Below are 24,946 nucleotides of genomic sequence, written 5' to 3' on the forward strand. Positions count from 1 at the left end.
AAGGCTCATTGGCTGCTTCCGTGTTAGATAGTAACTGAGTTTAGCACAGCCAGTGGCGAGGAAACCTGCAATTTTGGCGCCATTCCTTGAGCCCGAGCCTGTTCCTGCGTTCGAGTTTTGTCTCCTATCTGTTCAAAATCAATCGCAGTCAATCCTATCCAAATAACTACTCTCCGACACCAGGTTCGCCTGCGCACACGACTCTTCCAGTCGGCCTTTCCTTCCTTTGTCTTCTTCTCAACACGTCGTTCCCTCCGTCGTCGAGCTGGGTCTCTCCACGCCACCAGTCTTTACCTACCGTGTTTTGCCTTGCCCGAGAATCTGGTCTTCTCGACTACCGCCCTGCTCTGCCCTGACCGTAGCCGCCCCATACCCATCAGAATCCTTGTTTGCGCTTCTCACCTCATCAACCCGACCAGCTCACCTCTCTATGCGATCTGAATCAACTCCGAGCCCGTCGATTCAGGTGGGCGAGCACGCAACGCGAGACACAATTTTCCCGCGCAGATGGTTCGCGCAATGACCACCTTGAAGCCACAGCTTGTGAGAGCTGGTAAGACAAACCTAAGCCGAGTTATGATATGGAGTTATTGGGAAACTAAAGTGGAAACGCATGCTCACCGCTCATGTTTCTAGATACTCTCGACCTGCAAGATCCTGATGCGCCCTCTGCGAAGGACCACACACGACAACCTGCACATCTGTTGTCATATGGGTTTGGACCTGCCGCACCACACCAGGCGCAAACATTGAGGCATGCTGAACACGAGGCATATCAGCAGCAGCATACAAGTCCTGGAGCGTCGGAAGACAGAGCCAATGGCGGTTTCCGGTCCAATCAGCATTTATACGACGATCTGGACGATGACCGAGATGACGATCAAATAACCTCCCAGAATGGAACGAATGGAGATGGATATCATGGGCAGGACCTTGATGACGGAGATGGTGGTGATTCCCACGACGAGGACATGGATGACGACCTCATGGACAAGATCTCCAGCTCTCCCTCAATTGAAGATGGTAAATACTCCCTAACCCCCCGGCCCGCACGAGCGGATTCGGTCGATTGTGAAGCTTCCCCAGCTCCACCATCGTCGCCGACTCGAAGCATTTTCTTTTCTTCCTCACCATTCTCTTCCACCCCTGAACACTTTAAGTTTCCTTCACCCCAATTGTGTCACCCGGCAAGTCATCATGGTGAGTATGGCCAAGGCTTGAGTCGCACCATAGTCAACCAGAACTTTGAATATCAGGAGCGTGCCGAATCGCTGGAAACTCCGTCGCCTACACCCATACCCGACCAGGCATCGCAATTCTACAACATCCCGTTGTCAGAATCACAAGAATTTCGAAGATACTTGCTACCTTTGGACGACCCAGTCTTAGCGGATACGGTTGACGACTACCGAGAGAACACCGTTTACAATGAAGATCATGAGTGGGAAGATGAGGAATCCTGCTTACCAGACCCTGCTTCAAGTTCTGATGATGATGATGATGATGATGACACCGATGATTTCCCATTCTGTCTTGACGATCGCTTTATCGACTCGGGTTGGGGTGGAGAATGCTTACGAGAAATAGAGGATATCGATTTCGAGTTCGTATATGCTTTACACACTTTTGTCGCAACGGTCGAAGGGCAAGCCAATGCTACAAAAGGAGATACCATGGTATTGCTTGATGACAGCAATAGCTATTGGTGGCTCGTTCGGGTGGTGAAAGATGGCAGCATTGGTAAGTTGTTTCAAAATTATTCGGGGGCAATGTTTCTAACTGTTGGAGGCTATCTGCCCGCCGAACATATCGAGACGCCTACGGAACGTTTAGCTCGATTGAACAAGCATAGAAATGTCGATGTTTGTGACCCTTATCTTCCACTCCGTCTCCGCTAATGCTGCAGTAGTTATCGGCTTCCATGCTTGGAGACAACCCTGAAAAGTCCAAGAACCCATTGAAGAAGGCAATGCGTCGAAGAAATGCTAAAACAGTCCAGTTTGCGGCTCCTACATATTATGAGCCTTCCGATTATGAATACTCTGATGAAGAAGAAGGAGAGGAGGGTCAACTTGATCAAATTGGTGTGGAGAATCCTGAGGATGGTGAAGCCGCCGAAGACCAAGAAATTTCGGCCACATCTACAGAGTCTCAGGACCAAAGTTCATCTACCACTGTGAACGGTATTCAGCGCATGACCAGCAATGACAGCTTGAAGAATGACCTATCTTCAAGTCCGGTCAAAACTCAACCTGCACCAGTCGGCTTAGACCAGAAGACGTCTGAAGAACCAGTACAGCGATCGAGGAAGGGAGTGGTTCGAAATACAGACTCATTCTTCAGAGACGATACAGTTGAGACAAAGAAGATATCATTAACTCCACGGTTATTACGAGGCGACTCTGACTCTGGTGGCTCTACCGAGCAAGAAGTACGCCAACGCCCAAGCTTGGAGACTTTTGATAAGATGATCGGTCCAGACGATAAAACCAAAGACAAGAAGAAGGACAAGAAGGGTATGCTTAGTGGTCTTTTCAAACGAAAGAAAGGTGCCCCCCATGAAGAGAGTGAAAGAATATCAGAAGACTCTCGGCAATCGCCACAAGCGAAGGATTCTCTTGAATCACTCTCAATGAAGCCTGAAGCAGGCCCAGAGCGCAAGCCGAGTAAATTGCAAAAGACGCCCCCGTACTTATCGCCGAAAGCATCTCCCACAGAACCACGAGCTCCACAGCGAGATGTATCAAATGCTCCTCAGACCGCCGGGCCTCCTGCACCGACAGGACCTGCGCCGGCGCCGCCGACAGTCCGAAAGGTCGAGTCTGACGATATACAAGCCGAAGAGTCACCGTCCTCAACATCCACGCAGTCTCAATCCACTGCCCAAGTGAATCGTTTCCCTTCTCTCACCGAAAAGCGATCGATATTTTCGCCCATTACAACAGCTCTGAAATCCACTCCATCATCAGGTTCAGACAATGGGTCTCCTGTAAAGGCGGTATACTCAAAGAAAGCTAAAGAACGGTTTGCAATAGACGACAGCGAGTCCGAGGATGATGATATTACTCCCAAGATCGAAGATCAAGATCGTTCAAGCGTATCCCCCCTTGCAGATTCACAGGTGCAGTTGTCTAGATCAGACTCTGCCATGCAAGTCTCCCCAATGGAAGCCTCAGCGCCAGGAGACCCCAAATCTCAAGTTCAGCCACCTGCAGCACTCAGATCCTCTCCTCCGCTAAACGAGATCAATCCGCCCGAGTCAGAAGGAACTGCAAGTACCTCAAAGCCGTCACCTTCTACTGCCACCCACACTCCATCAACTTCAAGATCCACTCCGACCTGGTCTGATGCTTCTCTCAGATCATATATGGAGAACAGTCAAGACATTAAGGATCTTCTCATTATTGTTCACGACAAATCGAACGTTACACCTGTTGGGCCGGACCACCCCCTTATGCACAATCTTTTTTCGGATGAGCGGACAAAGCTCTCAGAGATGCAGTCCCAGCTTGATACTATGCTGATGCACTGGATATCCAAAAAGAACGCAAACCTGTCGTCGGCCACGACTTGATTCAAGTTTCGTTTGGAATCGAGGGATCTACATTATTTGTGTACCACTTCGCTTCTCGGCATGTCAGGGCGGCAGCTCGACTTGTACTACTAGGGATGGGGCTCCTTTATTTTGTTTTGCCTGATGATGATATACATAAGAATGAAGAATGAGCAGTTGAAGATCCTGGTTGAAGACTATGCATATGTACAGGCATGCCCTTACAGAGGGTGGCGGTTCACGGGCAGAGCAAGGCAAGGTAGGACGTGGTATGATAGGGTCGAGGGGTAAAATGATTCCCCGAAGGTTCGGCGGTAATGCCAGTGAATCAACCTAGTTAATTGGGTGACCAAAAAACAATGCCATGTTACTCTGCAAAAATTTTGAATGATGGATACCTTCAAGCCCCCACTTTCAGCCTTACATGCAGAGCGCATAGCACGTGACCGCTATTTTATTGTTTGACGGCTTCTCTTCTGGGTGTTCCATATATTTATGTTTTGGTTGATTTGATGTTTCTATGTGCTGCACCAATGCGGTCTCTAATTCGCTCTCTCACGTTCCTAGATCGCCGCGTTCTTCCAACGCCAACGCTCTTGTCTTTGCAAAGAGGCTTGTAAGGCGTCTGAGAATCCTCGATCACTGTATTTTCTCCCGGATTCATGGGTCTGTCACTCCAACATGGCGGTCACTGTATGCGTTCACGCGCACTTATATTGCATTTTCAGACGCTTACGATTTGTAGTTACATACCACCCATGGTGACCTTAAGATTGAAATATTCTGCGAATCTGTCCCGAAGACGGCCGAGAATTTCCTCGCCCTTTGTGCCTCAGGAGCCTATGATGGTACGCCCTTCCATCGTCTCATACCCGACTTCATGGTGCAAGGAGGTGATACGTCGCTCTCGCCTCGGAACACAGCAAATAATCCAATTGCCAAAGGCGGAACATCAATATGGGGAGAATATTTTGAAGATGAAATCAAAATTCCTGCTTTGCGACACAGCGGGCGAGGTATGGTTTCGATGGCGAACAAAGGGCCCAAAACAAATGGAAGCCAATTCTTCATCACTTTCAAAGAGGCTCCGCATCTGGATGGGAAAAACACTGTGTTCGGTCGAGTGATTGACGGTGCCGAGGACGGCGGCACCCTCGAAAAGATGGAAGCCGTTGAGGTGGATAAGAAGTATCGACCTAAGGATGAAAAAATTATTCTTGAACGTGTGACAATACATGCGAACCCATTGGCAGGTTGAGAAAGACGGTGAGCAAGGAGCCCCTTGATCAATGCGATACGCGTCTACACTTCAACCCTCGACGAAGGTGTAAAAAAACACAGCGGCGATGCAACTTTATCTGTGACAACACCCGGAAGATGGTAATGGCTACGGAGCATATCGCATCCGAACCGGATGGCCAGCCATCGAACCACTCTTTCTGTTGATCCTAGAAATCTATTTCGAACAAGTCAGCTCAAAGTGGCAAGCATGTCAAGGGAGGTAGTGTTGGCGTCGACGGTTCAAGAACAACCACATGCTACGGACTTGGTTCGGTCCCAAAAAAAAAAATGGTGGTGTCGCCTAGGTTACGCAATCATTTATCGGAGGAAAAAAAGCGACACAAAACCTCCTCACTTTGACGTGGTTTGAACGTGGAGAAGGATTGGTAGAAGAGGAATACGATTGTACAGGCCACCGGGAGCTTGGAAAAAATTCCAAGACTCTTTGGACAAGTGTCCCTGCGGGGGGCCATTTTAAGGGCGACTACCGTGCCCAAGCTGCCTGAGGACCTACGGCAGAATTGTAATACTGAATCCTCTGACTGGCTTACAGGTAGACGTAAGGATTTGGTATGAAGCACAAAAGGTTGAAGGATGTCGGAATCAATTTGGCCACTACTGCTGGGATGGGCAATTGCCCACTTCGTACTTCAATAGGGCAATAAGAGCGTAGGAGGAGTCTAGCTGGCTATCCTTACGGTGTCCCTAGCACTCGCCAGCGTCTGTGTCCCACTCGCGGCCAGACAACAGCAAACCACCTTCCACTCATTCCTCCACCACCTACGTGCATCCTTCTCCGCCTAGATTTCTACAATCCGCGCTCACCACCCAGCTCATCTCCCAGATATTCCGAATCTCTGTACTTGTTAACATCATCTCCTATTATCTCTCCTTGCCCCATCGCTCAAACATCCCCGGCTATCCGATTCCTGCGCTCTCTGCACTCCATTGTTGGCCCTCCGCATTAACGAGACAACGTCAACATACTCACCTACAGTTCCATTCATCTCACAACAAAGCACCACCCAAGGCTTTCGGCTTCTTCCTACATGTAATCCCCGGCGCCTCCAAGACGTCTCTATGGGCCTCATACTGTCGCTCAGAACAAGGCCGCCGCAAATCTCAAGTCCTATCAGAGGCCGCTCGCAAAGGACGCTATCAACCACGCCTAATGGTCCCACTGGAGGCCTCAGCTCTACGAGAAGATGAGCGCATTTGTGCGAGTGTCTGGCCGTCCAAACACAAACTTTCTGGTCGGATACCCGGGAATCTCTGCTACTCTGGTGAGTCCGGCACCAAGTGCATGCGCCTGTAGATACCCCAGGCTGATGCTGACATCCTTAGCCTCGTATTGAAGGAACGGTCGAAATACGTCCTGGCGTCGGCATATCAAGTCCAGTCAATATCTCCATCGTTACCATCGCTCTCCAGAGGCGAGAGAGCATCCATCCTCATGCTGACTCGGTGGCCAAGAAACATCTGGCGGCGCCCAGGAAGGAGTCAACAGAGACGGTAGGGAAGGAAATGTTATTGTTCCGATGTCCGGCAAACAGAGAATATGAAGAGATAATGTACATGGATTTACCTTTTGTGATATTCATCCCATTTGGTCGCGGAGGACAAGAGACTGCCAGGAGAGTACCGCCGGCAAGCTTACAACTACCTCGGAGAACCGCCGAAACATACTATGAAATGGTGGTCACTGTGGGATATGGGTCTGGAGATCGCAAGCAATATGCCTTTCCCGTCCCAATTTCCCGATATGACACGCTTTCTACGTTTGGGATGTATAATCGTCCCGAGGCAGCAGAACGGGTATCGGATCATTTGGTGACACTAGGTATTTCTCTGCCACGATGGTCATATGGGCCTCTTGATCCGGTTACCGTGTACATCAAGCTGTCGCCCAACCCGGATTGGTTGAGCAAAGCACAAAAGGTGACAATTAAAAAGATCGAAATCGGGATTGATGAGGAGGTCATTTACAACCACGAAGGCGACGAACCGCTCACGAAATCAAAGAGCCTGGTTAAGAAGACGGAGAATGTGGGTGTGAAAATGCCCGAAGCAGGCTATTTTACGAATCTAGGCCTGGTCTTCCCATCGAATGATCTTCGCGATGCAGAGGGCATTATGCCCCGTGGCAAGGCACCGTTCCCAACATATGCGGTTACAGGCTTTACAACAACGGCAGGTTTGTACAAGGTCCAATACTACCTGACCATTAAGGTATGTGACTTGATTGATGTAGTTGGGCCGGCGGATCCTAACTCCTGACAGGCCTCAATGAGTGGTGCGAAGGACATCATCCTGAAACAGCCAATCGTGGTATGCCCTCTCGATCATGCAGCATGCAAAGCTGAAATGGAAGCCATCGAACAGGCCGCGCGCGATGCCTCCCATGTAAACGCAGACAATCCAATGTTACCCCTCGCCACTATCGTACGGGCTTCTGATCCCAATGCGATGAGTTGCCTTGGGGTTGCGCTCGTCGGTTCTGTAAAGAAACCATTAATTGAATAAGAGGTTGAAAGATGTGGACGACAACAGCCGTGAAGAAGTGCTTACAGCCAAGCCGCGCCATGCAAAGGCTGGAATTTTACTATGGGAGGATGGTCGTCCAAGCAGTTGATGACCAGTAATTGCAACGAATTCGAAGAAAAACTCCTTCGCCCAGGAGATAATGACCTTGATTCCCCGTGGAATTGCTGAGCAGCCAATCGCCGTACGATGTGGGCAGACTACAGCAGACTCGAAACATCGACCATGACCATGCTTCAATGCTTCGGCAATTCAACAAGGAGTAACCCCACCCTTTCTCCTATCTGTAAGTGCAGAGGCCATTTTCCAAGTTCGTTTGGGAAAAAAGCACAGCCGAATCGGGAGCGACCAGCCTTCCAATCAGAACATGAGTGATTTCCGGAGCTTCCAAAGTGGGAAAAGATACAAACGCTCTGACATTTGGATCGAAGTTGGGCTAGGTGTGAAGCTTGCTCAATTTCAGTTGCATATTGTATTGCTCGCCCGTCTGTAATCCTTTTCATGCAAGGCGTTGGTTTGGATGGGATTTGGGGAAGGAGTCTTGATCCAGGTTAATGACTGAATTGAATATCATCGTTACGATTGTTTCTTTCCAGACGTGAGAACCTTCGAAGCAAGAAAAAGTCGAGGATCATGTTTTATTCCCACGTGTCCATACCTATGACTATAGCATCCCGACCTCCTGCACCAACATCCCAGAATACAAGCAGTAAGATGTGTGAACTCAAAGAAGACCTCGCTTATTACTCTACAGCCTAAAGGACAGGAAGCGTATGACCTTTGAATCGAGTCTTATATACGCTCTAGCACACTCGAAGTTGTGGAGACGTCATCCAGGATCATACTAGTTCTGACTAAATATTCCACTCCTTTCACCTTCAATGTGAAAACCTGTCGGCTTCACAGCAAGGACTCTACATCTCATCTAGACTAGTTTTGTGAGATCCTCGGTTATTAGCCATTCTTGCTATGCAGAAATGGCTTCTTCACCATCTAGCCCAAACATTCATGCCAAAACGCAGCAGGGACACTCTCAAGACCAAAATGAGAATCAGACTCCAAACACTGATACAGACCTCGACCAACTCAATGTAGTACTCGACGCTATACGATCGAATCTCTCCAATGTCCTACGCACATGGGGCCGGGAGAGTGTGCAATACCAATCTGCTCTGGCGATCATGCAGTCGTATTGGGCCGAAAACCTGGACCGTTTGAAAGGGAAAGCTAAAGCTGAAGTTGGTGCCGAGGTCTATGATGTGAAATTGAAGAAGATGGAGATGGGAATTGAGGAATTGATGCGTGATTTGAGACTCGATTGATGGACTTAGCTTTGTGGAGCTGGCATGTCTGACCTCTTTGCTTTTTTTGTACAGGAAGCCCTATGATCTTCAACGCCCAAAACTCTCTTGGAAAGGACAGGGTTTAGCATAAGCAAGGGCTATATCAAAATTAATTCAGGCACGAACGCCCGGTTCAAAGCCAGGAGGATGCTAAGCTGACGAGAAATGCGTGCCAGAGCCAGAGTTAAAAATCTGGCCTCTCCAAGCTGGTCCCATCGACGCCTGAGCGAGGCTGACGAGGCTGGCTGTGGGCCAACAACGCTAAGATAAGATAAAAGCCAGACAGACTGCAACTCTCAGGCGGCAGTCAATGACTGATACAAAACCTCCACACTTTTGCCCTACATTGATCGCAAGCCTCAAGAGCTTCAGCAATTGTGAGAAATCCCAAGATGTCGGACGCTGATGAGGATGCCATCCCTACGCAGTCCGCTTCCGGGCCAGAAGACCTTGAGGACGAGACCCAGGATTTCCGATTCCTTGTCCAATTGACCTCAAGCACTACAGGACAGGCCATTATCCCCAAACGAGGGACAAAAGACTTCGAACCCAATCCCACTCGATCGCAAGCCTCAGCCCTCGATGCCTCGCGTCTGGCTATGCACACCGCCCTGAGTGCGGTGCGGACCCACTCGGGCAGAAATCATCTTCTCGGACAATATCTTCCCGATGAGGACGACTGGAGGTGGGATGATGATGGGGCCGGAGTGAGATACGGGAGGTGTGTTGTGGTATACAAGTTCAAGAGCACGCATTTGAAAGTCATGGGCCAAGCTGACAGGAAGAATTGGATCTGGTTTCTGCCAGAAGAGGCCCTGTATTTGCTGGAAAGAGGGAGCCTCGATATCAGATGGCCGGATGTTGACGAGAATGACGGTGCTGCAATTGAAGGTGACACTCATGATGCTGTGACTTCAGAAAGCCAAACGACTCAGAGGAAGGAGGATGTCTCACCTCAACAGCCATCAGGTCGAGGAGAGGGACTGATCAAGTTTGAGCAAGATCCCAAAGTCGGCGAACTTCCTATGAGTCTGCAAGGAGCCTATGCCAGTTTCATAGGCAAGGATGGTCTCACGCTGGAAAGATACAGCGTCTATGCTAGCCTGAAGAGGCTTGGCTACGTTGTGCAACGGGCTCCAACGTGGCATGACAATGATCCTCCTCCGGCGAACGGACACGTCCATCTTCAACCGCCTTCAGCTTCTGCTACTCCCGCTACGACGCCATCAGCAACAACGGTAACACTATCCAAACCTCGAGTTGTCACTGGTTGTGCAAGTCTCGTCTATAGATTGATATCCCGCCTTTTCCAAGCTGGCCGAGGAGAATCCTGTCCCGCACTAGGCCCCCTCGTTGCCCCAGGTCTGTACAGAAACTACGCTGGCATGTTCCGGGCATTGGCATTGATTCCTTACCACGACTCCAGCATCCCTTCCACCTCGTCCAATCCTGTATCCCGAGCCTCTCCCAACTCGATTCCAGTTCCAAGAAGGAACCCACCTCCCCCATTCCGCATTCATTTTCATGTCTGGAAACCTAGCAGTGCGAACACATACCGCAAAAGCGCGCCTCCGCCACCAGACTACCGCATCGCGGTCGTTGACGCCCGCACAACTTCTGTCCCTACGCTTTCGCAAATCAATGCCCTCTTAGACTCCCAGCCCGACGACGCCCTCCCCAGAGACAAGGCAGGACGAATGGAAACACGTATCAAGCATGGGAGGAGGAATGTGCTCCTCGCCGTCGTGGACATGGGAGTCATCAGTTATCTCCGATTGAGTGATGCATGTTTCGGGGCGGAGAAGTTGTTCGAGGAAAAAGTTAAAACCGGATCGAAAGGGAAAGGGAGAGGTGGCGGCGGAAGGAAAGGGCAAGGGCAGAAGCAAGGTAATTGAGTCCACGGAACAACTTAGGCGTTCATTGTTGCTAGTGTGGGATTCGGATTGGTTCTTTGACCTGGGCAGGGCCGTTTTTGTTGATGGAGCAGGGAACGTATTCATCACGGAAACGGTTTTTTCAGAAATGAAACTCGGGTAGAAATGCTAAAGAGAAAGACTAGGGATGGCGGAGCTCTTCTCCATTCGGGATGCATGGCGCGATGTCGGTATATTACCTGACTACATGACTTTGATTGGGATGACGGATCAAACATGACTCCAGACACGAGGATCATTTGAACAGCTACAATAGAGATATAGACTGTGATACCCCAATTTGGATGCTTGATGGACAGCTGAGGCATAGTGCCAATAGCGATGGCGGGTTACACACCCTATAGTATCAGCGATATGGCGATTCGCAATAGCGGGAGCTCTCCTGTCTATCGGCATGAGTAGAACCTTATACGTGGAGGATACATGGCTTATACGAGTGTAATATCTCATAATCCCTGACGCGGACCCGACATCTGTCGCTCCTAGTATTACCTTGCATGAGGGTGCTCGAGTACTACTAGTGGCACCTTCCATGAGGCTGTCTTGCTCGCGGACATCAAAAAATGTGCCGCACATTCGTTTGAGGGGAAGTTGAGTATCATCGTAATAGTTTGCAAGTGATAAAATCAAAAGATCTATCATTGCGTCATACTGGGAGCTTGCAAACCTAGGGTGCAGCGAGATCTCTCCTTTCCCCTTTGTGCATACTCTTGCTATATGAGAACAACGGAAATGGGCCAGGAAAGGAGGGGGAGAGGCTATCTGTCTCCCCTTGAGAGAACATCCCGCATACAGCATAGAATTCATGAGCTAGACGGATTGCCTGATGATCTAGGGAGTTTTGGCATATGATCTTCCATCTGCTATAGACGTCGGCCTGTGGGAGAGAAAACAGGGATTGCACACGACGTATATGCTTGAGATGGTATGTTGTAGGAAAAAGAAGGGAAAAGCGGTCGCATCGTGCTTGAGAAGGTGCTTCATTCTTTGAATTTGGTAGAGCAGGTAGGAGATGGAGCTTAGGAAGGCCTTTGCGATTCCTTCAAGGAGAACATAATAAGAATCTTGTGAACAACATGAATGCGGTCGATTCAATTCGTTGATGTTCTCTTCGGACCTCCAAAATTGCCGCGTCGGTTTGACTGAAACGAGGCAGATGAAAACGTCCTTGTCGCTCTCAAAGAAGTTGTGAAGTCTTCCCTTTTGTGACCTCTGCATTGGAAAGGCCAAGGGCTTACTGGCAGATAATCTTATTGTTGGTGGCCACTCGGAGACCATCATGTCATCGGGTACATGACAAACTTCCATGTGGGTATGATGTCGGGCGACTTCATCCTTGTTTCTCCGTTCTCAAGAAAAAAGCAAGTGCTAACTGGATAGGCTTCTTCCTTGTGGATGATAGTAACATCTCTGAATGCGATGGATTGCCAATCTTCGCAGGATCAATTCTTTCTCACCACCATATGCGAAGATATCACAATACATCATTGAAAGTGGTTTCTGTTCCTTTCCGTGCGCCCGATATCACCCCGTATTCAGGTAAGGAGATAATCCGCAGCCATGAGAAGTTCCAAGCACAACTCTGACGGGATATCCATGTCTGGCACACCAGTATCATGACGATGTTTCTCGTTGTAGTAGAAGTATTCGACGACTTTTTCTAGGACAATGCCGTTGATATTTTCAAGATGACATATTCCCGTCTGCGCCTCACTGAAATTGCCTGGAAAGAGATTTCCGGTCAGTTAACAAGTAATGGAGGAGTGCAGTGGGTTTCAAAACGTACTCTGCAGGTCCAACATGCGACGGATGGTTGCAGATACGCAGGCTGCTGAGCGACGGACGTGGAATTCAAAACCATCAGATGAAACGAGGGTCACGAATGGCGAGGGGGTCCCGTTGGCAGCCATGACGAGAGACTAGGAATCTGTGCAATGGAAGTTTTTGGTACCAATACGAGGTTGAATGTGGGCCTAGGATTGGGTGAAGGCGGTACGCCGCGGCAGAACGCGTGCTTTGACCAAGTCGCGTAATTCCCGTAGAGTAGTCTAACAACCGGTTCATGCGACTTGTCTGCTGTCTCCCAAACGGATCGAAGGAGATCTCTCACAAGAAAATTATAGGCCGCCTTTCCTGACCGTTTCATTTCATCTATTCTTCTCTTTCGGAGATCATATCGCGTCTCAAACTGGTCCAGTGATTAGCACATCATCAGCTCACTCTGTAGATCCGTTTTTGCCACCTGTGCCTCAGCCTTAGTCGTAAATCGAGCGGAGTATCGAGTACCAGAAAGGTTTGGCAAAAGCGGCCAAAAACCTGCCTCCAGAGTATTACAAAATCCACCTGGTATCTTGCCTTGCCTGGCCCAAATTGCTGGGTGAGTGAATTGGATGCCAACCGGTCGAGATCCGCTGATTCGGAATTCGATGGTATTCACATGGTGACTCTATGACTTGTTTCTTTGGGTATCCATTAACCATCATCAGCAATCAGAAGCGTCCCGTCGTCCTCGCCAATTACAATCGCTTGCATTGTGGGATTCTTCGCCATCTCTGCCGCCACAGGACCTTGTAACTTCTTTGCGGGTGTCTCGCTCCCCTCTGCGTCTTCGTCGTCCAGAGGTCGCTTCCGCTTGGCTGTTGGTTGTGAGGTGCTCGAGCTGCCATTTGCGAGGACCACGCTGTCGGCGTCATCTTGATTGGATTTGTCTCCATCGGGGAAAGGTGCTTTCTTGGGTCTTCGTGGGATCACCATTGCCTCGCCTTCTTTCTCAATGAGGAGGACGGGCTTGGTTTCACCTCCAGCTTTCTTTGCTTCGATTGCCAGTTGCAGGTCAACCCGGGGGTCTTCGTCTTCTTCATCCTTGACAAGAATGAAACTCGCGTCCCCAATACTGAGATCCGAGAGTTTCTTCTCCAAGTTGTCTTCCAGGTCGGGATCGTACACCAGACCAGCATCATTCATGACTGTCAGCTCTTTCCCGTACCCCAACTTCGTCTGGAGGATGTCTTCAACAAGATCTTTCAGCGTGGCTTTCTCAATGTCGACATGGACTCTGGCCATAGCGATGCTGCAGACAGCACACTCTGGATTCGGTTCCTCTAACTGATCCGTCCGCAATGATCCGTTCCACAACCACAACCAGCGTGTTTTGGCGTATTCGCCTTTCAATATCTTGAATGACTGCATCACGCACAAACCGGCAACCATGGCATTTGTGGTCGCGATTGCAGGGATAATATTTCCGGCCATCTGCTTGATGTCAAATTTTGATTTGGGCTCGATACCGAAAATGATAGCCCGAAGGTTTCCTGCGGCCGCGACAAAGTCCATGATGTCATCATCGTCTTTATCGAAGGTGATCGTGGGTGGCCCTGAATTATCATTTGATGTCGTGGTTTGTTTTTCTGCTAGTCGTGCCGAAAGGCGGGCGAGGCTGTCTTTGATCACGAAGAAATTTTCGGAGGCAGACCAGATGCGTTGACCGTCTTGTAGTGTCGAGCTGTCAACCGTGGAGGTCTCTTGTTCAAGAGTCTCATAGGACAGCGGTTCCGGAGGCTTCTTGTTCTTCCACATGTCTTCCATCTTGGCCAATCGTTCAACATCCTCTTTGAACACTTTGTCAAATACCTTTTTCGCGAAATCATCCGAGCCCATGGACTCTCTGATCTTCTTTAACGCTTGCGCCTCTTGCTTCAACTTCTCAATTTCCTCCGCATTGTCTGAGTCTTCTGAGTTGTTCACCTCTGGAGCTTCGTCTTCGCTCACCCCGAATAATTCTGGAAAGAGATAGCTTTTTGCCCAAACAATGCAATGAATTGGTTGACTGGGTGTGCTTCGAATTGTACAGACAGGGTAGGAAATAGGGGTTGCTTTCGGTGTACAGTCATAACATGCAGATTTGCCTTTCTTGATCACTTGCACTTGGCCCTTGAATCCCGTGGTGCCTGATTCAATCAAAGGTATATCGACCGCTAAACACATCTTATTGACATGCCGTCTCGCGTCCATATTATCGAGAGCATTAAATACAATACTGAAACCAGAAAACCACTCCAGGTTGAATTGTTTGTCTTTGATGTTGGCGTGATGTGCAAAAAGTTTGACATTCGGGTTGAACTTTTCAGCCACTTCTTTTGCGACCACAGCCTTTGGCTTCCTGATATGTTCTTGTCGGAAGAGGAATTGACGGTTTAAGTTACTCAGATCGATGGTATCGAGGTCGATGATATGGATCTCGCCGAAACCGGTCAGGACAAGGTTCTTCAGAAGCTCGCAGCCGATGCCACCTGCGCCAACCAAGAGAGCACGAGACTATGAAATTAAGTGTCAGTCCGTGCCAGCTCTGACTAAATCCGAGGTCTTACCTCCTTGACGAGTCGGTGCGTTGCGCCGAGAGACTGTCTTGCGGACTTTTCCCGCGGCATGGTGGTGGTTTGATGGTTCTGGTATCGTTGCGTTGTGGTTTGGAGGAAACGTCAAGGTCGAGTCGATCAATTTAGGCGGGGAAAAGACATGGCATGTGAAAGAAAAAGGAAAATATGATACAATAGAACACAAGGCCCGAAAATGAAAGTTGAAGTGAGAGAGATCCAACCCCGTTTCGATGGTGAGGATGGGTCGTCTGGGAGCAAAAACGAAAGCAGCCGTTGGCATTGAAAGAGGGTTCCGTCGGACCTCTTTTGGGTCGCCGCCAAAACCTTTCTAATCAGTCTTTCGACCTTCCAAGTCACCCAATAGCACTAGTACAATGAAACAAGAACCTAGGTACCGATGTGGAAGGTGTCCCGAGCCAGGGGTTGAGAACCCCCCCTAAAAAGCCCCAACATACAAAGTAATGTTTGCCATATACTACTACTATTCATCCCGTTGATTTTCTGTTGCTTTGGCCTTCATTCACAGGGAAATTGTATGCAGGTGGCCGTGAATCTACTACGTTCATTTGTGCTCCAGGAAAGAAGCCATTCAAACTCGCGTCCCTTCATTCCACCAATTTTGCCTGCGTACTTCAACTTTCGCCATCTCATTCCAAGCATTGACCGGAACCCTCCCGACTACATTCAAATCTCCGCCTGGCTTTCCAAAAAATGGCCCCCCTCATGCGGATGAGCAAGTATCACTTCTCCCCATAGTTGGTCGTGCTGTCTTTGCGTAGTCCTTCGATATTTCATTAAGCTCGTTTTGGTTCGTCATGCTTTGTTCCCCCCAGGCTTGTCAGAAGATTCGCAAATATTGGGGATGGATAGCACTTTGCAACTTCTCCCTGCCATGCAAGCCATTCTCACCAGGTTTTAGGCCAACGAGTATATTTGTCGTAGGAATGCCGATGGTGCCATGGAAACCTTCACCGGTCTAAGCGCCATACCGCTCGCAGAAGAAGCTGGCCTTTTTGCAATAGTACTACTAGTACTCCAGCCTGGACTCAGTCCATACCTCCGTGCCCTCGTCAACGCTTCTCTTTGCGATGAATGGAGACATTCGACGTCATCCTGATAAGATGAAGTAGATCGGTGAAGCAGAGAACATCTTGGCTGAGATAAACTCCAGCCAAAATCCGTGAATAGTGGCAAGGAGCGCGAATATCCGGGAAAATTTATCAAATATGCCGGGGACATGGTGTTGGAGGAGCTTGGTGACAGAGAAGGAACGGGGGACGATCAATCTGACGAGGAGATGGAGATAAAAACAAGACGAGATACTGACGACGAGCGATGTAATGAAGACGACACTTTCGAGGAGGCCGTGGAGCATATGGAGACCTTGATGGTCCAGTCCCCTGGAGCCGGATATAAACACAGCGATATTCAGAGAACAGAACCATGCCCACAAGTCGGAATGAAGAGATCGGTACCTTGTCACCGTTGCCACAAAATCTCAAGAAACCCACCAGCTTCTTACTTACCCCAGCCCTGACTAGAGGAAATGGGGAAGACGCGGAGAGTATTTCTTATGGCAAGGAACAGTCGATGCACGGACCATACTACCCCAGGATCAGGGACAACAGAAACGTAGGACACACATGACTGCTCTTTGACTCGCTCTCGCCGGGTTAGGTATTATATCCGCTTGGCTCTTCAAGTCCTCTTCCATCGTTTGGAGTGGTTGTCGCACCAGTTGGGTGACAAAGCAGGGCTGTCTTGTTTAATTTGAGTTGTCAGGGCTAAACCGAAAATGGAAGCAAGCTACTGCCGCTTGCTCTGGTATCAAAAGGCACCAAGCTTGTAAGTACTACTAATACCGTAGTACTGTGGCACCCTGCCAGTTCTCCAGTGACCACCGCTAATTACTCAGCATTCAGCGGCAGCAGCCGGTCAGTCAACACTAATATTCCAGGACCATCGGCCATTCCCCCCTCCCCAAGCCTCGTTTCGCCACACCTGGGAACCCTCTTTCCTCTCGACTGCGCCTCCACCTCCACCTGAATTAATAGTTTCAGCGCGAACAATGAACGCTGGCACCACCAACCATTCTTCCCTTCCACCACCTCTCTCGAGACACCAACGAAACGTCGCTCATCATGTCCCTCTGAAACATTCGTTTGAATCTGTTTTGCCTGAAACCTTCACTGACATCCTCTATCCACCTGCTTGGTATGCTTTCGAGGCCGTGTTCACCGCAGACAAGATGGTATAAGAATCATCATGCTTTGGATCTAAATTTCTGTTCAAAGCCTTTGTTCATACTGCCTGTTGATTGAACATGGCCGCAACTTCTCCCCTCCGCCCGTCTACTCCCTCACACCTACCGCTCGATGCTCCTCGTCTTTCTCCGAGTCGAATGCCTCCCGCCTTTGTTCCTCAGACTATGCACACACCAGGTCATCGAAATCTTGATGTTTTCTCTCCTGTTGATCAGAATGGCAGCTTTTGCTTTGACCGAGTAATCAAAAGGGGCAAAGTCCATCGCCGGGTTAAGAACAAAGGAGCTTGGAAGCCCTCCTGGAAGCCAGCTTATTTAGTGTTACGCCCAAACCTCTTGTCGCTTTACCAGAATCAAGACGAAACCGATTTGAAAATTTCAATAACGCTCTCTGAAGTCACAACTGTTGCCCCGGTTCGAAAGCCGCACACCGAGAATGTATTTGGAGTCTTTTCTCCCTCAAAGAACTCCTATTTTCAAGGTCTGTCTCCAGCTGATACGGCGGATTGGATTGTTCAGATTCGTCAGGAGGCGAGGACAGAGGAAGAAGACGACTTGGATCTCCTCGCGCCACAATTATCGCGGAATAATGTCGATCTCTCTCATGTATATGAATCCACCGATTTATCGGCGGACGAAATGCATAATTCTCCTGACCACCATGAAATTTACTCGGTTACAGCGCCCAACAGGCCAAGAAATGAATCGCAATTGGCTCCCCGGCAAAGACGGACATCCACCCTTCAAGAATACTCTGGAAATGAGCACTATACAACCTCAAATTCTGATGTTTCCGATGCCCTCGGAAGCTCTCTGCCCAAGAATTCTACAACATCGCTCCAGAAACAACCAGCTTTGACACCCATTGCATCATCACAGCAGCTCACTGCCCCGGCCGACGCCAAAGGTACCGCTCAGCAAGGGCCTCCAGTATCCGGTCTTGATCCAACTACTGATCCCGAGCGTGTGATACGTCACGGGCATTTGCAGATTCTCAAGTCATACAAGACAGGCGTCAAGGGATGGAAATGGATCTGGGTCGTACTGCGGTCTCGAAGTCTAGCCTTCTACAAGAACGAACAGGAGTACGCTGCTGTCAAGATTATCCCCATGCGCTCAATTATTAACGCGGCGGAGATTGATCCAGTCAGCAAATCCAAGAACTTCTGCTTCCAACTGATTACGGACGATAAGTCGTATCGGTTCTCTACGCCAGATGAGGATGACCTTGCAAAGTGGCTGGGTGCATTAAAGAGTGTGTTGAGTAAGCGCAACGAGGCAGAGAAAGCGCTAGCGAAAGGCAAACAAAAAGGAATTGTGGAAGCAACTGCTGCAATGTCTCTGCGATAAATGAACAATCAACCAAGGCGAGGATCGCACTGCGCCTCGTGACGACTTTACGACTTTGATGTGGAACGTGGATGCAAGATTCGAGAACCTCTTATACGCATTGTTGGCCAAATCAGGGCCCAAAACTCCCCCTTGGAAAAGTCTTTTTGGGACCGCTATTATCTTTCCTTGGTGAAATACTGCTTAAGTTCTTTGAGGACGCTTTATATACCCCTGTCTCTGAATATCCGCGACTTGGGAACTGAATATCGTGATAAAGACGATATAGTATGAGTAATGCAACATGTGCTAAATCCATGCAAATGCTACCCTATATGGAATGACTGAATCGTTCCTAGTACTCCTTATATACAGTTCCATGTAATTCGGTTCTGTCTTCGCTATGCTCATGTATTCACCCTGCTCTACTCAGACAGGACTTTTCTTGGTCGTGACGTGAAAATGCCAGGAGAGGGAAACCGATAACAAATTGGAAAATCCATTCGCCCTTCGCATTGTAGTTCATAGGAGTTTTTGAAGCCATATGCCGTAGTGCATTCGTATGAGGAGCCAAGGATAATGAGACTGAATTACACGGGATGGACAAAGTACAGTTGAAAGGAAGATGATCTGGGGAGTCGAAATTGTATGTCAGAGCAAGAACAGGAATGAGGGTTCGTCGGTAGCATAACCCGAGAGAGTTCTCGCCGAAGTTAGTGGTGAGATGGTTTGGAATTGTTGGTACAAGGTAATTGAATCTTGCGTTGACATCGAACTGGAGGTTCTTCGGTTTGCATGGTATGTATACCGCCTTTCCAGAGGGGTTGTCTGGCTCAAGCATATCTGTACAGACATCATGATCTAAGGCACTCGTGATCTGTATGCTTGTCACCCTTAATGACTGAAGAAAGAACGCAGGCGACCAAAGACGCCTGCGGGTTTCGCTTCCACGACGAAAGAGTCGAGTTCTTTGTCCTCAAATTCCTTTTTCTCCGTCTCCTTTTCGGACCGAGTTTCGGGCCCCCGGTATGGCTCCGACTCTTCATCTTCATCTTCTTCTCCAGGTCGTGGTGTCCAAACGGGCGGCTCCTGGTTACTCTTCGTTGCCATTTCGAAAGGCATCCAGCCATCATCCATGGCTCCTCCTATAACATGCACACTCTTCGCCTTCACAATATTGGTTTCGCGAGTGCGAACCCCATCATCCGCTTTCTCTTTCTTTTCAGGTAAATCTTCAACGGCGTGCTCTGCTGTGACACGTTCCACGGCTCTAGAAATCCCGAATGGTGCCAAATGGCTGTGGACGACGTTCTGGGGCCACGCCCCTGCAAACAGTCCGTCATTCATGTCGGCCCAGAACATCTTGATCTCGCGAGAATCGGCCCATTCAGGTTCTTTTTTCCCTGCCTCGTCCTCCTCAAACTTCTCAAGGGCGATCTTTTTCTCCTTCTCAATGAATTCCTCTAGAGACTGCTCTGGGGACTCCGGATCCGATACGCGGGCCTTGCTTTCGTACCTGATCCTGGCCTCCTTTGCCGCAGTCTTGAGTATCCTTTCTCTCCTCTCAAGTTTGGTCTTTTCAGCTTCAGATTTCGTCTGGTCATCAAATGCCTTCAGAGCGGCCGTTCTTGCCTCAGCAACTTTCTGCCAGACTGAATCTGATTCCGTCACGGGAACGTCATTGGTCTCAAACCACTCTCGTATCGCACGCCACTCCGCTTTCCTTGCGGCAGATTGTCTATCGGTCCACATGTTTTTGTCCACGGTTGTTGAATCGATTTGACTGAAAGATTCCCAATCTTTTATAGCTTTCCTAATATCCTGGATGTGTTCAACATCAACGAGCCTATGTCCATCTACCGAACCGTGAACATCCATGCTGAGCTCCTGAAGAGCGCGACGCGAGAGAGGCAATCGAGTCCGGTCGTTCGGATCCGGTTCGTCAAGCACCCATGACGCCCGCTTGCGTATCTCCTGTTTCTTCTTCTCCTCTTCTACACGAATGGCGTTGATTCTCTTTCGTGCTCTTTTGGTTCTGTTCTGGTGGCGGACTACTCGATTCGTTTCCACTTCGGTCAACTTCTCCAAGGGACGAGGACCGGAGCTTATCCAACCAAGCACAAATGCGGCATCAGCAACACTGAAAGCTTTGTGGTCCATTAGCCTCCGCCCTCTTAACTTTTTGGGTAGTATCTCATCGAGCTTTGGTATTTTCTTTTTCCCAATCAACAGATCTCGCACTTCCATCTCTTGCAAGTCAACCGGAGACCCTAACTTTGATGCCACGACATCAATATCTTCTTGGGTGACTTTGATCAAGGCTTCGGGTGGTGACAACTGCCGTTGTCGCGAGAGCTCTCGTAGTTTCTGAAATGCAAAGAGGCCTTGAAGTGCTCCAGCTGGGGTGGGAGGGAACTGAATTGAGTAGTAAGGCGTCCACATATCCCTGCGGACGGTGGCAGGCACAGTCTTCTTGCCATGGAAGACCAGTTGCTTGAGGATTTTGGTAGACTGAGCACAATGGCAAATTAGTTCATTCAGAGAATAACGAAATGCAGAACAACCAATCAACCAACTGAAAATAACTGACCTCCAATGTTCTTGTCAAGCTATAGACAACTTGATTTGTTCGAATATGGCGATACGCATATATATTCAACCCACGCGTCTCACACCGAAGAGCCTTTAAAACTTGACGGGTCTGGGTCGCTCGTTCGTGTTTGACCGCACTAGAGCGTGGGTTTCGCCATCGGCCTTGAACCCAGAGTGCATCGTGTGGAGCTTCACCAGGAGGTTGGGGTTTTGCATTTGGGTGCGGATCTCCCTTCATTAACCTGGGAGGCCGCACTCGTGGCATATGATGAGCCATTGAATTGGTCGCAGCCGCCGCCATTGCGTAGAAGTGGCCGATGCACAAGGTTAGGGAACGGGAACGAGATCTAATATGTCAGGGGATCATCTCGGAATACCTAGCAATGCGACGACAATTTGCTCGGTGAAGAAATTCAAGACACTTTCAACAATGAATAAAAAAGGCCCTATTCAGTAGTTTGGAGCTCACACGAGGCCGGTCGGCAGCCTTGGCATGTTTGCTGCTCGATCTGGGCATGAGAGGGGGAAGACAAATTTCATGAGCGGAGTCAAAATAATGATAATATTGAATCGATCACGACAAGGAATTTTCATGCCATGGTGCAACGATAAAACTTTCTCGTCCAGTCCACACCCCCTCTCAGTTCCGGTGTCTCAGAGAGCCATACGAGGTGAAAAACGCTCATGTTTGCATTTCCCCAATCCCCTTTCATTTCAAGTTTCCAAATGCCACATTGACCTATGTATGCAGAACCCAAAATCTCATGATATTTCTCCATAATATTCATCAATCGTACCTAGGTGATGTGTTAAATGAAGTATCAATTCAATATACCAACCTGTTTTGTTTAATTGGCCACCGACGTCGAGGATGCTAGCCCCGAAGTGGTCGGAGTTGTTGAATTCGCAGGTCCCCCAAGTGGTAGCCAGGTTCGCGTGATGTCCATACTTCTGTTGACTCGCCCTCCTGGAGTGAGAGGAATATCTATACGTGACCGATCGAGGCGGTCGTCTTCATCCGATGTCTCGTCAGCGAGCCGAGCAAAATAATCCGCCAGTGCGCTGTGAGAGTCCCCGGATACGACGTTATCATACTGCGGAGGCGGAGTGACCATAGGTGGTGGAGGCTCGTCATCATCAAAAGCTGGCGGATTGAAAGAAGGACTCCGGAGCAAATGCATCGGTCTCGGTTGTCCGGAGTTGGGGTCGTTGTGGACATGCGCTTGAGAAGGCATGGTCAATCCACCCGTATCGTTGGTCCAGCTCCGCGACACGCCAGGAACAGGAGCTCCGGCTTCTGCTGCGTTGTTCGCCACGGCAGCCCGGGTTTGCGACACCGAGGGGGTACTGCGTCTCCTCAATGCTGCTCCAGGACATCCGCACTCGAACTCATCCGCCGGTACAGGAGTCGCTCCGCCAGCACTATATGCCGGAAGCGAGATATTTGCTTGAGTTGCCCGACAAGACAGGATGTTGAAAGGAGAATCGATCGAAATTTCAAAATGACGGCGCTTGGTCGAGTCATTCTCATCCGGTCTGGACAACCGCATCACAATCTGGCGGACTCAGTCAGTGATGTACGGAAGCTCACAAATCCACTTGCGTACCTTTATCCAATGATTGACCTGGATGTTGGAATATGTGGTGTCGAAATGAAGACGCTCACTTCTGAGTTTGTCCTTCATCTGATGACAACTAGGCAGTTGCACATTGAACTCCATTTCAGTTGGGCCAATGCTTCCAGCATCGTTATCCAAATTACCAAGGAGGTTGGTTTGATCTCTCGGGATATCTTCATCTCCCGCCGCAGCCGCCTGACGGTAATCGTAAGGGACACCTCCGCCCGCTAGTATGCGCATTGAACTTCCGGGATATGAGGTCACACTGTGGCCATCTGCACGCTTTTCGAAGAGCTGGACCTTTCTGATCGGTTCGAGTCTGTGCACCTTTTTGTTGTTTGTAAAGTACTGAATATTCTCCGTCACGAAGACTTTGATCCTGTGGCACTGGACCTTGGCCAAAGGCGTCAACTTGAAGGCAATAGGCACCGTCGAGCCAAGTGGAAAAGATTTTCCAGAAATGACAATGTCGTAGTGCAACTGGTCCTCCCAATTCCGTGATATTGCGATAGGTTCCACTTGTTCCAAAGAGCCTTCGGCGGGAGCTCTGATTAGGGTCAACTCCTTCGTGCCGACCAGATTGGCGCGAAAGGCGCCGGATCGTTCAACAAGGGCCTCCAATTCGTATTTGACATGCCCTAAGTCGACACTGATAGATTCCGGTAACCTTGAATCGAGGGGCAATTCGAAATTGTAGATATAATCTCCAGGGTGAAATATTTTAAACCCTCTCTGAGCAACTGTGGGTCCGCCACTGATGGTATCACCTTTACCAAAACTGCGGGAGTGATTTGTTTGGAGAGACAATCTCTTCATATCACGAGAAGTAGGAGCCTTGGCAGGGGATGCACTCCGCTGGAAAATGTCAAAGGAAGAGGTTGTCACGCCCAGTTCCTTGGACTCGACAGATGGACCTTTCTGTAGATGAACGATATCGGCGCCATAACTGTACTCGGCCTGGGGAATCTGTGCATTGAAGAAGGACCAAGTGTGATTCATGATGGTGGTGGTATCTCTGAAGTCCACACGCTTGGGTGGAATTCCCTCCGGCCACTCGGTCTCTGATTTGCCGCGGAAGTTGAGGGATATCGACTTCAGTTTTGCTTGCTTCTGAACCCTCAAGAGCAAGCTCCCTCGGAGCATAGTGGTGCTGTGTGTTGAAGGATCATTAGGGTCGAATCCTTGCAAAAACAGGACTGGTTCCGCAAGAGATATGGAGACTGAGACGCCATTTCCGCTGGCAACCGGTTTCTCGTCAGCCAAATTGACGCTGCGGACAGTAGGCTCGGGGTTGGTTGATTGCGCAGATGCGTTTCGAACATCACTCTCCAGTCTCGGTCGATGTACCATACCACTGACAGGGCCACTGACACTGCTCAGGCTTCTACCCCGCTGTTCTGGTGAACCTCTGCCAACATCAGAGCGCACCATCTCCTCCGCTCCCACCGAATCTCTATGGTCAACACGATCAGTGACTACCGGATGAAGAGGGACTGGTTGAGCAGACGCCGGAGGAAGTGAGAGTCTGAGGAATCTTTTTGCGTATTCTCGTGGAAACGCCAGTTTCGATCGGAAGGCAATGGAGAAGGATGAGTTATTAGAATGGTAGTTGTTGGGGGTTGGTTAACGTGGGCGTGGGAGGATCTAGTCGAGAGAGAGAAGAGTGTGTGTGTGAGGGAGGTAGATCCGATCTCTGAAAAGTTCTGTAGACTGCAGAGAGTTCTGTGTTAGATCCTGATGAGAGATAGATATCTACTTGCTCACACTTTGCAAGCTGCGGTGACAATAACAGTGTCTTGACAGCATGAGGATGAGCAGACGTGCAAACTTGCCTCCGCAGTTTTGGGCGCTTGGCCGGACAGGTGACAACACCCAGGGCACAGCACTAGAGGAGAGTTCCGGGCTGATGGCGTCGACTCAGAGCATGCCGTGATCCTGAAAAAGAAAGTATGCGGTCATCGCTATTGGTGGCTTGATTTAGAGCACGGGCGAGTGGTGGAAGGTTGATATAGCAGAAGTTTAGGAGAGAGTTGGCAGGACGAAGAGAGGGAGAGAGCACCAAAGGTCAAATTCAGGACGAGAGATATGCTCTTGGTTTTGTTCAATGGTAGCCTC

General features: G+C 49.4%; 10 protein-coding genes across 10 annotated transcripts; 6 read left to right on the forward strand and 4 right to left on the reverse strand.

Annotated features, from left to right (window-relative positions):
- Positions 1-519: 519 nt before the first annotated feature.
- Positions 520-3,574, forward strand: Z518_02896 (uncharacterized protein; the record flags this gene model as incomplete). The annotated part of the gene is made up of 4 exons (XM_013419922.1): positions 520-553; positions 637-1,740; positions 1,789-1,862; positions 1,910-3,574. 4 exons carry the CDS (start codon positions 520-522, stop codon positions 3,572-3,574), a joined length of 2,877 nt encoding a protein of 958 aa, XP_013275376.1.
- A 660-nt stretch (positions 3,575-4,234) lies between these two features.
- Z518_02897 (peptidyl-prolyl cis-trans isomerase-like 3) lies at positions 4,235-4,811 on the forward strand (the record flags this gene model as incomplete). Its single annotated transcript, XM_013419923.1, has 2 exons — positions 4,235-4,246; positions 4,299-4,811. 2 exons carry the CDS (start codon positions 4,235-4,237, stop codon positions 4,809-4,811), a joined length of 525 nt encoding a protein of 174 aa, XP_013275377.1.
- A 1,228-nt stretch (positions 4,812-6,039) lies between these two features.
- Z518_02898 (uncharacterized protein) lies at positions 6,040-7,357 on the forward strand (the record flags this gene model as incomplete). The annotated part of the gene is made up of 3 exons (XM_013419924.1): positions 6,040-6,117; positions 6,179-7,063; positions 7,115-7,357. The coding sequence occupies 3 exons, from the start codon at positions 6,040-6,042 to the stop codon at positions 7,355-7,357; spliced, it is 1,206 nt and encodes a 401-aa protein (XP_013275378.1).
- A 995-nt stretch (positions 7,358-8,352) lies between these two features.
- Positions 8,353-8,697, forward strand: Z518_02899 (uncharacterized protein; the record flags this gene model as incomplete). Its single annotated transcript, XM_013419925.1, has 1 exon — positions 8,353-8,697. One exon carries the CDS (start codon positions 8,353-8,355, stop codon positions 8,695-8,697), a length of 345 nt encoding a protein of 114 aa, XP_013275379.1.
- A 413-nt stretch (positions 8,698-9,110) lies between these two features.
- Positions 9,111-10,613, forward strand: Z518_02900 (uncharacterized protein; the record flags this gene model as incomplete). Its single annotated transcript, XM_013419926.1, has 1 exon — positions 9,111-10,613. One exon carries the CDS (start codon positions 9,111-9,113, stop codon positions 10,611-10,613), a length of 1,503 nt encoding a protein of 500 aa, XP_013275380.1.
- Positions 10,614-12,187: 1,574 nt separating this feature from the next.
- Z518_02901 (uncharacterized protein) lies at positions 12,188-12,562 on the reverse strand (the record flags this gene model as incomplete). Its single annotated transcript, XM_013419927.1, has 2 exons — positions 12,188-12,375; positions 12,439-12,562. 2 exons carry the CDS (start codon positions 12,560-12,562, stop codon positions 12,188-12,190), a joined length of 312 nt encoding a protein of 103 aa, XP_013275381.1.
- A 562-nt stretch (positions 12,563-13,124) lies between these two features.
- Positions 13,125-15,079, reverse strand: Z518_02902 (uncharacterized protein; the record flags this gene model as incomplete). Its single annotated transcript, XM_013419928.1, has 2 exons — positions 13,125-14,966; positions 15,020-15,079. The coding sequence occupies 2 exons, from the start codon at positions 15,077-15,079 to the stop codon at positions 13,125-13,127; spliced, it is 1,902 nt and encodes a 633-aa protein (XP_013275382.1).
- Positions 15,080-17,351: 2,272 nt separating this feature from the next.
- On the forward strand, positions 17,352-18,641 carry Z518_02903 (uncharacterized protein; the record flags this gene model as incomplete). Its single annotated transcript, XM_013419929.1, has 1 exon — positions 17,352-18,641. The coding sequence occupies one exon, from the start codon at positions 17,352-17,354 to the stop codon at positions 18,639-18,641; it is 1,290 nt and encodes a 429-aa protein (XP_013275383.1).
- Positions 18,642-19,514: 873 nt separating this feature from the next.
- On the reverse strand, positions 19,515-21,513 carry Z518_02904 (uncharacterized protein; the record flags this gene model as incomplete). The annotated part of the gene is made up of 2 exons (XM_013419930.1): positions 19,515-21,131; positions 21,211-21,513. 2 exons carry the CDS (start codon positions 21,511-21,513, stop codon positions 19,515-19,517), a joined length of 1,920 nt encoding a protein of 639 aa, XP_013275384.1.
- Positions 21,514-22,060: 547 nt separating this feature from the next.
- On the reverse strand, positions 22,061-24,262 carry Z518_02905 (uncharacterized protein; the record flags this gene model as incomplete). The annotated part of the gene is made up of 2 exons (XM_013419931.1): positions 22,061-22,768; positions 22,820-24,262. The coding sequence occupies 2 exons, from the start codon at positions 24,260-24,262 to the stop codon at positions 22,061-22,063; spliced, it is 2,151 nt and encodes a 716-aa protein (XP_013275385.1).
- Between the last annotated feature and the right edge of the window lie 684 nt (positions 24,263-24,946).

This window comes from Rhinocladiella mackenziei, assembly GCF_000835555.1.
Source record: "Rhinocladiella mackenziei CBS 650.93 unplaced genomic scaffold supercont1.2, whole genome shotgun sequence".
In the NCBI taxonomy this organism is placed as follows: domain Eukaryota; kingdom Fungi; phylum Ascomycota; class Eurotiomycetes; order Chaetothyriales; family Herpotrichiellaceae; genus Rhinocladiella; species Rhinocladiella mackenziei.